The sequence below is a fragment of the Drosophila virilis genome, chromosome X (assembly GCF_030788295.1).
Source record: "Drosophila virilis strain 15010-1051.87 chromosome X, Dvir_AGI_RSII-ME, whole genome shotgun sequence".
Taxonomy (NCBI): domain Eukaryota; kingdom Metazoa; phylum Arthropoda; class Insecta; order Diptera; family Drosophilidae; genus Drosophila; species Drosophila virilis.
This window is the reverse complement of record NC_091543.1, coordinates 482549-494870: the sequence shown is the minus strand read 5'-3', so window position 1 is coordinate 494870 and position 12322 is coordinate 482549. Positions and strand designations below refer to the sequence as shown.

At 42.2% G+C, this 12322-nt stretch overlaps 2 protein-coding genes across 4 annotated transcripts in view; one reads left to right on the top strand and one right to left on the bottom strand.

Annotated features, from left to right (window-relative positions):
• The window catches only part of mei-38 (meiotic 38), a 48426-nt gene that overhangs the window by 12336 nt on the left and 23768 nt on the right, over positions 1-12322 (top strand). For both annotated transcript variants that reach the window (XR_011416003.1, XR_011416002.1), the window contains exon 5: positions 1770-2125. The gene's annotated coding sequence lies outside the window, so the exon portion shown is untranslated. The remainder of the gene's footprint in view (positions 1-1769; positions 2126-12322) is intronic.
• Positions 1820-12322, bottom strand: part of Nmdar2 (NMDA receptor 2) — a 37149-nt gene continuing 26646 nt past the window's right edge. Inside the window, exons 3-11 of one of the 2 annotated variants that reach the window (XM_032433324.2) lie at positions 9754-10525; positions 9538-9688; positions 8732-9325; positions 8303-8592; positions 8084-8236; positions 7446-7597; positions 6875-7382; positions 6706-6810; positions 1820-1953 (exon numbers count right to left, since the gene is read on the bottom strand). In XM_032433324.2, the coding sequence (XP_032289215.1) occupies positions 1911-1953; positions 6706-6810; positions 6875-7382; positions 7446-7597; positions 8084-8236; positions 8303-8592; positions 8732-9325; positions 9538-9688; positions 9754-10525 (2768 nt within the window). In that variant the 3' untranslated portion in view covers positions 1820-1910. The remainder of the gene's footprint in view (positions 1954-6705; positions 6811-6874; positions 7383-7445; positions 7598-8083; positions 8237-8302; positions 8593-8731; positions 9326-9537; positions 9689-9753; positions 10526-12322) is intronic. The other variant, XM_032433326.2, reaches the window with a different exon arrangement.

Sequence of the window (12322 nt, the reverse complement as noted above, 5' to 3'; positions counted from 1 at the left end):
ATTCCGAGTATTTTTCTCGAAGTTTTAAATTTGGGGCAAAATAAAATGGAAAAGCTTGCACTACATACGATCGAAGCCCCCGTGTTAAGGGGAGAGTTAACTTATTGTTGCTTCGTCAGCAAAAATTGATCAATTGGCAAATTAAAGAAAAAGCGTCCGCCTGATGCGGCAATTGGAATTGAATTTAATAAAGATTTCTCTTCAAGTTGAGGTTATGTTTTTTTTTTAATATATTTTTTTTGTTTTACTTGGTAAGCACTTGTTTATCCAAAAAATCAGGAAAAAAATGTATATAGTATATGTATATATAAATTTTGGATGCATGTATATATATATATCAATAATTGTATGTATATGTACGTGTATATGCAATAACATTCATATCGTAATCATAATAATTAAGTAAATACATACATATAAATATGTTTTAATGTGTATATGTTTAGCAATGCGTAATTCTCAATTCTCAATACTCAATTCTCCATTTTCAATTCTCATTTCCCAATTCTCATTTCTCAATTCATTTTCGACTTCAAATCGGCCTCGAGCCTTGCCTAGTTTGCAGTGTTCGCAGTTCGATTTCCAACTCGATTCTCACTTTGTATATATGTCTTTACATATATTTATATATATATCGTTTCACATTTAAGTAGTAAGTTATGCATTTGTGTATAATTTATTAAATACTTAAGAAACAAAAAAAAAACACATTTACATTTCCGCTTGTTTTGTTAACATGTCACAGTTCCATCGAGAAACAATTACGTGTGCTCTAATCGAGCTTGCCCGACTAGAAGATGCCCTGTACCCATTACGTATGAGAAATGGAACCTGGGATTACTTCGGTGATTGTTGTCCGATCTTTATAAAGTTTTCAGGGCTTTTAGATGGCAAACAAACGCGTGTATAAAAAAAAGCATAAGGAAGTAGCTGAAAGATGAGGTTCTTCCCAGTTTTGTTCAGCATTGTGAAAGATATCTAAAAAGTGAATTAAGTCTGAAAATCGATACTTATCGATATACTAAAAAAAGGGGAGAGATATCGATTAAAAATGAGTCTGCATATGTTATTGGAGAATTTAGATTTCAAAATTTGGTCTCATTAGCACGGACGGACATCCGGACTTGGCTGGATCGACTCCTCAAGATTCTTTCAAATTTTTTCAAAAAGATTATATAATTTTTTAACATTTTCAATGGGATCAGGGCATTAAAATAACAACTGACACCTTTTTGGCTTGTTTTTTTTTTCTTGTTAACATTTAAAACTTATTTTTAAGCATGTTTGGCTTTTTGGATTCACGTTTAGTTTTATACAAATGTTTTTTTTGAATTACTTTTAAATGTTGTCCTTAGACTGAACTCCTTTTGAACGCGGCTTTTCTTTTTAATTTTCCTCATTTTCCTCCTTTGTAATGTTTTTTTTTTTTCGAGTGAGGCGCTTTGGGTTTTATTTTTACTTGTTATTAGTTTTAGTTTTAAATTGTTTTTTTTTTTTTAACTTTTAAAAAGCTTTCAGTTTACATTTATTTGAAACATTTCTTTAATTGCCTCGCGGCATTGTTTTGATTAAATATACACCTATATTTGTATATATATATATATTTGTATACATATATATATATAGTATATATATGAAGAGTTTTTGGAGAGTTGTTCCTTTTACTTAGTTTTTGTTTTGGTGTAAATTTGCCTTCGTTTTTTTTTTTTTAAATCGTAGCCCTTATTTCCAAAAAAAAAAAAATTAAAGAATCATTTCTTCAATTACAGATTGATTGAAATGCAAATGCGCGTGGTTGACGTTGTGGAGGATGCTGTGGGCAGGACTTAAATATTTAATATTAGGATGCAAGATTAGCGGCAAAGCCAATGCCAATGCCAATGCCAACAATATGATTCATTCCAATCGCTTCAGAGTACCGTTTCCATTTCGGCGATTTCCGTTTTGTAAGACCTTTCGATTTGGCAGCAGTTGTAGCAGTCATCGCGAATGTGAAACGAGATTCCAAAAAGTTAGTTGAATATAAAAAAGGACACACCAAAACACACACAGAGACAGGAACATATTAATATGAATATTGTGCAATTACATTATGCATGCGAGTGCAATGGGAATGGAAAGGAAGGTAAGTCCCACGCTGTATTAAACCATTCGAATCGAACAAAGTGGTCGAGTCGGGTGTGTCCGACTCGCAGATACGCTACAAATCCCCTCTATGCATGCAGGCAAACACACACATACACACACACATTTTTCTTCCCTTATACCTATTTAAGAAACATCTCGTAACATTTATCTTCGATGCTTAAAGTCTGATCAATTTGAAATTTATCGGGGGCTAAGCATGACATGCAAGGTGTACATATGCCAGGTATCATTCATCTACCTTTAAACATGCGTTGTTTTTTAATTTAAGGGGTAACGCATATAATATGCATGTAACATGCATGCAACATGCATGTAACATGCATGCAGCATGTTGCATGTAACATACAAAAGTGTACATATATGTCTCTACCATCATGTCTCTACCTTCTAAACATGTTTTGTTTTTTTTTTCTTTTTTTTCCAATTTGACGCATAATGAAGGGGCTTTTCAAAAATTGAAACTTTTTTAATGTCTATATAACAACGATATAATCTCGTATAACGAGTTTAATGTAGCTAACTTTAGAATCCTGTTAATAATCATGTTTCTAAAATCAATTTTTATCGATATTATGACAATTGGTAGAACATTATTGAGCACTTCGATCGAGTTAAGAATACTTTAAGGGGCTAGAGATGCATTTTTTCTGCCTGTCAATTGGTAGGAGATTTTCCAGTCTAGCTTGTCGTCCTGATTAAGAATACTTTAAGGGGTTATCTGTTGGGTACGGTTGCACATATAAAAAAGTGGTTCATGTGGTTCATTAGGGGTGCCCCATTACTCGGTAAACATCGGAGCAAATCGATGGCATCAGTCATCATAGTGGGCCATCAGCTGGTCCATGGTCCATGGAAAACAAACGCGTGTCGGTCATTGCATGCGCATTAGTTGCCACACACACACACAAACACACACACAGATGCGGAGGCGGATGTGGATGCGGATACGGATGCGGATGCGAGGATGCTCTAGATGGAGCACAGAATCAAACAGAAGAGAAGCGATGCGTACATAACATCATCAATCAATCATCAATAAGGGGAGAGCGCATCACCCAAGGGTTCGCATGTAAATAAATTAGTGCCAAAAAGTGAATGTGAACATAGAACAAGTAGAAGAGCACATGCCAACGCTGCCCGACTAGCAGATACCCTGTGCAACCAGCTGTGTCGCTTCTTTCTCTCTTTTTGAATAAGTTTTGTGTTTACTTTTTGGTGGTTAAAAGCAAAGGACATAGGCATAAAGGCCATACTTAAAATCGATATTTATCGATTACAAGACAATGGAAGGACGAATGTGTAAGCTGTCCAAACAGCAAAGTATTCATGAGTTTCGTATCTTAATTTATATGAAATGTGGAGTCTATAGAGTGTATTCATCTCCCAAAATCGATATTTATCGAAATCATGAAAATAGTAGAAGATATCGAACAACATATGATAAGCTCCTTCTTCGTATGACATAACCAGAATATATATGATATTCTTTTAAGTCTCTGGTTTAAATAGACTCGGCCACTTATGGTAATCTATCATCAGTCAGGGATGCCTGCTTTTGTCTGTTTTTCAGTAGTTACAGGGTGTAAGAATAGTTGATTTAAAGCAACCAATGCATGAACATGCACATGTTTTTGTATGTGAGAGGAAGCTGCAAATATTCATAAGTCCGCTGACTAAATATTGTCTACAGTTTGATGTTAAATATTGCCCGGAATCTGTGGCATCTGGCTGTGTTTTGGTATGTAATTGTTAGGGGCCCGTTTCGAGGCCAAAATATACGTTTGAATGGGGCCAAGCACTGTAAACCAGAACACATGTTACTCAAAAAACAGCAGACAAAGAAGAAGCACATGGCATACAAGATATATATTCGCCGTCTATCTGGCCCCAACCGTGCCCCTATTGTTGGGCTGCTGCCGTTGGCAAAGTTTTTGGAATCCTTTTTTTGCTTTTCTTTTTTCATTTCACGTGGGATGAATATAAATATATATACATATGTATGTATGCATATGTGGCCGTGTACTTATGCAAATGCATTCATATTTTTGTTGTGTTGTATCGCAAACTTTTTGGCGGTTTTATTCATGCGCTTAATTTGCCCAATTTGTTGTGAAAGTTTACATCCGAATTTTGTGGCATGCCACGCCCTCGCCCACTTAAAAAGAAAAACATAAAAGGGCTGTGTTTGGCCTAATCTGAAGCGTGAGCTGAAAATGTAAACATCAGTCAGCACATTAGCCATTGACCTGCAAAACAGGCAACCCTCCAAATCATCTAACACATGTTCATATGCAAATTTATGCCACAAACAGATCCCGACCCCCAACCCCTCCAACCCCCTTAAAAGTTGGAAGAGCATTTCTGCTGTTTGCTAACTGCTGCTCATTGTTTAAACTAAAAGTAAAAGAAGCTGATACTTTTCATGCAGCAACACAAATATACATTTAAAATAAAATCAAAACAATATAATATAAAATTAGCGAGAGCTTTGCGGTCGGGTGCAACAGACTGTGCCATACTCTAAATCCAATATTAAATCCAATATTATAGCCTCATTCAAATGCCAGATTTGGATGTCAATATGATGTAGGGGCTAAAGCATGAACGAAAAGCGAAACCTCGTGTAATTCTGATGATTTGACCGAGCTATGGGGCTGGTAAATTTCGCCCTAAGTCTATATAGGATAGGGCATTTAATCTTCGGCGTGTCGTTCTTTCATTAAATTTAAATATTTTTAATTGACTGTGACTGTCCAATTAAGTATGAAACTCCAGCTTAACGCTGTTGCTGGGACTGAATTATTTGACTGCCAGAATTCATGGCAAAATAATAAAAGTTTTTGGACACAAATCCCCATGGGAATGCCCAACCTTGGCGACTTTGTCGCAACTAGACCGATTCTGACGGCTGATGGCCATTTGGACTTCTGCATAAAAGTGATGCATTTTTCGTAATAAAAATCCATCGATAAAATATCATGTAATCTCTCGCAACGAGCTGTACGCATTACACAACTAACAGACAAGGGGCCACTGATTTTGATTTGATTTGATTTCCTAATCTCGGCTGGACGAGATGGGTTTAGTCAGGAAGGCGGCGGCCAGTGATATGCAAATGTATGTGGCCCAAACGCGTAATCTATGCTCCTGCGCTCCGCTCCGCATCGTTTGGCTCGGTTGCAGGCAAAATCCAAATGAATGACAACAGGAACTGTCGGAAATTGTCCTGCTGGGACTATGACAGAGACTTTGAACGGAAGGACGGCAGAGGTTGTGCGTCGAATCAGGAAAGACGAGATAATTTAATAAAGTAATTTCCATATATTTTTATTAGGCCAGGCGCCAGGCGGGAGGCAGCTGCACACAGTCATTAGGTGGGCGAAAGCTGCCCTGCAGGATGTCAATAAGTAAAAGTGCTCCAGTCGGGAGCGCACGACATGCAGATACCCTGAACCCAGCGCTAAGCAAAGATTTTATATATTTATTCTTGATTAACCTCGGTGCTTATAGTCCAATTTTTATTGAGCTTTCAGGGCATAAGTGTGTAAAATCCAAAGAACATGTTTATTCCTTTAATAACTTTTACCTTTGTAAATTTCTTCGGGTATTCCTCCAGGTATCCAAAAAGACAAACATCTTTAAACTTTATACTCCATACGATAACCTACGTTCTAAGCTTAGTATATCTAGCTCTGATAATCCTCGAGCTATGCCCAAAAACTATGATTTAAAATAGATATTCATTGATATTATGCAAATGAAAGAAGCTATCGATATGATATGCCCATATCATGCATGGAATATATTCTTGTTTAACCTCGGTGCTAAGAGACCGATTTATATGAGATTTTCAGGGCATGAACATGGTTCCGTCTTGGATATTTCATATTTTCAATTTTCTCGGAAGCGTTGGGAGTTATCCACGAAGTGAAAGATCCTTTAACTTAATATTTTATACGAGAATCTATCTTGGAGTTATTTCAAAATAAATATTCATTGATATTATAAAAATATAAGTAGATATGATATGATGAGCTCGTTTTGAATTTAAGGTCTGTAGTTTCTCTAGATCGAAGGGTCTATATAGAGGAACAAGCCTAAAACGACTCAGCTCTGCTCAAAAATATTTATACTTCTTTCGAGGAGATAGTGAACAACTATTTAAAGTTCTTTTTCCGGAGAATATATATTTCAAGTTTCCAAACTTTCATTTGGTTCTCCGTTTGACGTCCCGATCAAAAATATATATATTATATATGCACCTTATAAGGTCGGAGGTGCTTCCTTCTTCATGTTACATATTTCTGCCTAAAAATATTATACCCTTTCTAACCGGATTTTCAATCGGTTCAGGGTATAAATGTTATCATAATCAATTGCTTAATTAAATTACTGTCAACGAGCTGTGGAAGTTGGACAGGACATCGTACCGAAGCTGTCAATCGAGGAAGCTATTGTTGCACACACACACACACACATATACGCAGCTAACTACAGAGAGGGGAACTATTTGGTTGCATGCGGGGTGGGACACATACACCGTAATAAAAAACTTACCACCTGTATAGATCTTGTGCGCTGGCAGCCAGGCTGAGATTTCCGAGCAAGGGCGGTCGCTCCTTGAGATGATGATGGTTGAGCAGATCCGAAGATGAAGCCAGTCTGAGAAAAACCAGAGAAGATATATTAAAATGATAATTACAATTAAGTCGCGTTGGTAGCTCACCTCAGTTGCGGCGCCTTGATGCCGTGCTTGTCCATCACCTTTTCGAGCTGACGCACCCGAAGGCGGGACATGTCCAGCTCGTGCTTGACCTTCCAGAGGTGCGTGTCGCAAATGGGATCGTTGCAGCGATGCTTCTTCAGTATTTCGGTTGCCTCGTAAACGGCGCCGCGAAAGGTCAGCGACTTGCCCATGGACAGGGAGATGAGCGCGCAGCAATGACCGCCATCCTTCTTGGCCAGGCGCTTGCGTATGTACTTGAAGTAGACGTGCTCGAGCAGCAGCAGGAGTGCGGCTAACAGGATGCCGGCCATCAGTAGGAGGAAGGCGGACAAAAACTGCTCGAGGGCCAGTGGATCGGAGGACTTGTGCTCCTGCTTGCCCGGCCGGCAGGTGCCTGTCATCCAATAGCGACGTAATCGCTCCAAATCCCCGTTAGCGCGAAACTCCAGCAGCCGCTTGTTGAACATCTGCACGTACTTGGAGTTGCGGCTGAACGCCAAGCCATAGCCTGGAGAAAGCGTCAAGGAGTATTACAGCTGCCAGCAAGACTGGAAACGATCGGAAGACTTACCGGTCATGGCGTACCAGCTGCCGACGGTCATCAGGCGACAGTCCTCATCCTGGGCAACCAAATAGTCCAATACGGTGCCGTCATAGATAAAGGAGTCCAGGTTGCCGTTCAGCACAGCGGCAACGCCATCGGCAACGCTTGTCTTATTATATCTGCAAAGGAATACGGATTCGGGTTCATATCGGAGAGAACCCTCCGGAGAAAACGTCCTCCAGAGAAAACTTCTCCCAAAGTGAAACCTGCAATAGGAAACCCTCCAGAGAGAACCTTCCTCAGAGAGAACCTTTCAGAGAGAATCCTCCAAAGTGAAACCTGCAATAGGAAACCCTCCAGAGAGAACCTTCCTCAGAGAGAACCTTTCAGAGAGAATCCTCCGGAGAGGACCCTGCAGGGAGAACCCTCCAGATAGTACCCTTCAGAGAGAACTTCCTCTAAAGAAAACCCTCCAGAGAGAACCTTCCTCAGAGAGAACCTTTCAGAGAGAATCCTCCGGAGAGGACCCTGCAGGGAGAACCCTCCAGATAGTACCCTTCAGAGAGAACTTCCTCTAAAGAAAACCCTCCAGAGAGAACCTCTTCCAAAGAGAACCTTCCAGAAAGAACCTCCTCCAGAGAGAACCTCCACCACTTAGTACTTACTGCTTCATGTAGTAATGCATCTCCTTAAAATATTTGTGGATGGTGGAGTCCGTGTGGCTATAGGGTATCGTGCCGAACTTGAACGAGGGCTTGTGCGAATAGGGATGCACTAGGCGGCTATCGTTGAGTCCACTAAACTCGTGGAACTCCTCTCTGTAAAGAGTTTAGATCGTGTCAAAGTGAGTGAGGCGCTTTGCCAGTAGAGAGTTGGTCACCAACCTGGTTATCATGAACGCCGCCAGGTTGGCAGTGTAGATGGCAAGGAAGACAACGGCGAACAGGGCCCAGACATTGGTCATAAAGCGCGAGGTGAAACCGCGCGGCGAGTCCACGTGAACAGCCGCTTGGAAGAGAACCGCCCAGACGAGCCAATAGGTGCGAAACAGCGAGAAGCGGTAGGGCGTGACATTCGTGTTCTGGAGGTACAGCTTCATGTCGTAGCCGCTGGGCGACAGCCACTCGAACAGGAATATCATGAACGTGGCCGCCTGAATAGCGACGATACCAACCTGGGAGTGGGAACAAGCAGGAGCAAGGGACGAAGCGGCACAAGGCGAGGCAGAAGATAGAGAGACAGAGAAAGCGTATGGAGTAGAATAGTTGCGGGGACTTACCGGGCCGACAGTTGTTCAGATCAGTTGGACTTACCAGCATCCAGGAGGCCGTATCGAAGGGCTCCAGAAAGGCCGTGGGCGAGATGATGCCGGTGCGCTTGGCGACCACAATGGCAATGCCCGTTTCCATGAAGGGCTCGCTAAAATCGACGACCGCTTCGCGCTCGGTGTTGATCATGAGAGATGTGAGGACCATGTCCGTCTTGCGGTTAACCAAGTCGGCAATTAAACCATTCCATTTACCATTCTCAAGTGTACCCCATTTACCATCTTCAACCCTGACCAGCTCGTAGGTGAAGCCCAGTTCTTCGGCAAATTTCTCGAGCAGATCAATGCAGAAGCCGCTGCAGCATTGATAGAAGGACTCGTTGCGGTGTGCTTGACCCACATCAATATCGGCGGCCATCTCGTGATCGGCCGCCACACGGCAGAGCACACCGCGGTCCATGAGACACTTGCCACTCACTGGATCGGCGGGTGACAGATTGATATAGGGTGCCTCCTCGAGGAATGTGATCTTTAAATGGAATTTCTCGGGCACACCTTGCGGCGGAGCGTGCGAGTTACCTGGCCACGCAATGTCGCGTATATCAAGCTTCTGTGTCTCCCACGATTTCCAAACGCCAATCTGACCGTGTGATTGTCAGTGAGTGTGGCCCCAAAGAAGAGGAAGAGCAATTATACAAAAGCGTTTCGTGTGGAATGTGGAAGGTGAAAAATAAAAGGTCGAGGATTGCGGATAGTGTGTAGAGTGAGTGCCAGAGAGAATAAATAAGTTAAAGTCAAGTGATGCGAGTGATTATTGTGTAGAAACGGGATCATGCATAACGCTTCACATACCTCCTCCCAGACGAGATTCTTATTGTTGGCGCTGGGTCGCAGATTCATGATCTTTAGCTCGGCTGACTTAAGGTCGCCATCGGCGGTAAACTCAATATTCGGCTTGTTCAGGTCGCCCTCGATCGACACGTTGCGCAAATACTTAAAGAAGCTAACCACACAAATTGAGCATACTCCGATTAGAGACTAGAGATCAGTTTGGAAATTGATACTCACATCTCGCCGTTGTCCCAGCGGCCACGACCCTCGTCCTCGCACGACAGCGACTGGGTGGTCAACCTACGATCACGATTGGCCGGATCGGTTAGATAGGCCTCGACGCCGTAGCTGTAGATCTTGATGGCATTCGAGATCTCGTTCATGAGCGCAGCGCTGCTCGTATCGAAATGTACCCCCAGCATGCCGACGGGGAATTGGGAGTGTGCATCTTTCTTCTCAATAACCGACTGGCTGACGACCCAGACATAGTTCTCACCCGTTAGTTTCATTTCCTCGGCGGCACGCAAAATCGTGATGGCCTCCGTCTGTGTGGCATAAAGCAGCATGACACGTGCCTCGCTGTTAACCAGCTCCATCAAATCGCTGGTCCGTGTCACGACAATCGAATTGAGTATGGTGAACTTGAAATGATCCTGCATCTCGGCGACCCGTTCCCGCACCGCTTGCACAAAGTCATCGTGGCCGGCAATCTGCGAGGTGACCACCGAGAACTGATGCCATTTGTAGCGCTCCAATATGCTGAGCATTGCAGCGCTCTGGTGCTCGATGCTCGGCGCCAGCTGCAGCTGCAGTGTCGACTGCGAGGCCCGGCGCTCCAGGCCCGAATTGTCCGCATTCCACGAGATCACCGGTATGCCCAGATATCCGGCCAACTGCAGGAAATACTGCGCCGATGCGGTACTGTGACCGAACTGCTCGTTGTTCATCATGTACAGGATGGCCGATACGTTGACCCGCAGGAATTCCTTGCATAGCGTGCTGAGGATGGCTGCAAGGGTCAGAGCGAAGGGAACAATCACATTAGCATAGGGTAATCACACGGATATACGGACACACGGCCATGTACTCGACGTGCTGCTGTGCATGACAAAGCAGGTCCCCCCCCCTCTCCGGATACGGGTATGCCCTACCCCAATCTATTATACGTGCCCTCATTTGGGGCAACATTCGCGCCCGCCGGCAACAATGTATGGAACACGGCCGCATTGGCTTACCCAACTGAGCGGAACAGTTCCCATCCTACCCATGCGCTGGCTCCTTGCGCGCCAATTAATTACAGATTAGCCACCGCCTGAGCGTGGCTGCGCGGCAGGCATTTTGCTTTATTGGGTTATCAAGTGTCGCTGGGGCAGGGGCTGGAGTAAGAGGAACCTTTCGCACTCTCGGCTGAGGTGTTTGAACGCAACTCAATTGGCGGTTAGCTCCGGGCTACGGCTGATTGGGCTTGTGGAATTTGCCAGCTGAAGGTGTATAATATTCCAGGCCTTAAATTTTGCGGCTTCTTTACGGCACATGTGTACCGGAAGTGCCTGCCCCGCTTACATTAATTGGCATATTTACATGTTTCGCTTGCTGTACGTTAAAAAAATGTTGACTTGAAAGCATTTTGCTGTTTATTCGAAAACAATCCAAGAATTGACTGAAAAGTTAAACCATTTTTCTTTAAAGAAAGATTGATGAGATGTTTTAAGAGTAAACTAAAATTAACAAGCGATTTGTTTTTGGGCGTGTTCGACTAGCAGATACTCTGCAATAACTGCCTGCTGTACAAAAAGTGAAGCTTATTTGGCGGACAGTTCCCATAACCGGACAAAAAAACCGTGTCCGATTGTGTCTGCTTATTGTGTCTGCATCTTAAATTATTCGGGAGATACCTATATACCTATATTCGAAAATCGATATTAATCGATCAACTTATTTTGCATGTATTTCAAGTCCTAAGACCAGATAGAACGGCTGTTTTGTCGTCCTATTTAAGAAGTTATATACTTTTTTAATGACAAAATACAAATACCCTTAATTTTCAATTTTCAATGAGTATAGGTCAGGTTCATTTCCCATTTCCAAGTAAGGAGTTAATATTTATTTTGAATTGATAATTCATTAAATGCACTGCCAAAAACTTGAATCTATTATGATTGCTAAAGTTATCTGAGGTTTAGTCCTAGCTGGCAATATAAAGTTTTTTTTGAGAATCGTAGAAAGGGACCTACTTGGTAATCTGATGATGAGAATCGCAGAGAAAGGGAGCATTAAAATTTAGATTCATATGAAACTGAAGCAATATAGCGTTATTTTGCAAGTCTCAGAAAGGAGGAGCAATAAAATTTACATTCATATTATTTTGAGGCAATCTAGAGTTCTTTTGAAAATCGCAGAGAGAGTCCCACTTGGCTATTTAAAGTTATTATGGGAATCGCAGAGAGGACGAACATTAAAAGTGACAGTCATATTAATTTGAATTTGAAATCAATGTGGCAAAGTGTTAGGTTAAATTGTGACTTGGAATTTGAGTCGAAAAGAATTTTTTACCGTGCACAAAAGATGTCAATTAGGTGAAATTGAAAGGCATTTTTCATGATGAGGGATAGACACATTGTAATTAATTCATACGTATTCCCCGATGGCATCGGGTGTCCGCTTCTGCCTTCAGGCAGACCTCGTCATCAGCATCAGCATCCGCAACAGCATCAATCGATTTGGGGCTCATTTTGCAATAATGAGCAAACCGCCGCGGGGCAGAGCCTGGCAACGGGCAACTGTTGACTGACTTTTACAAAGCAGG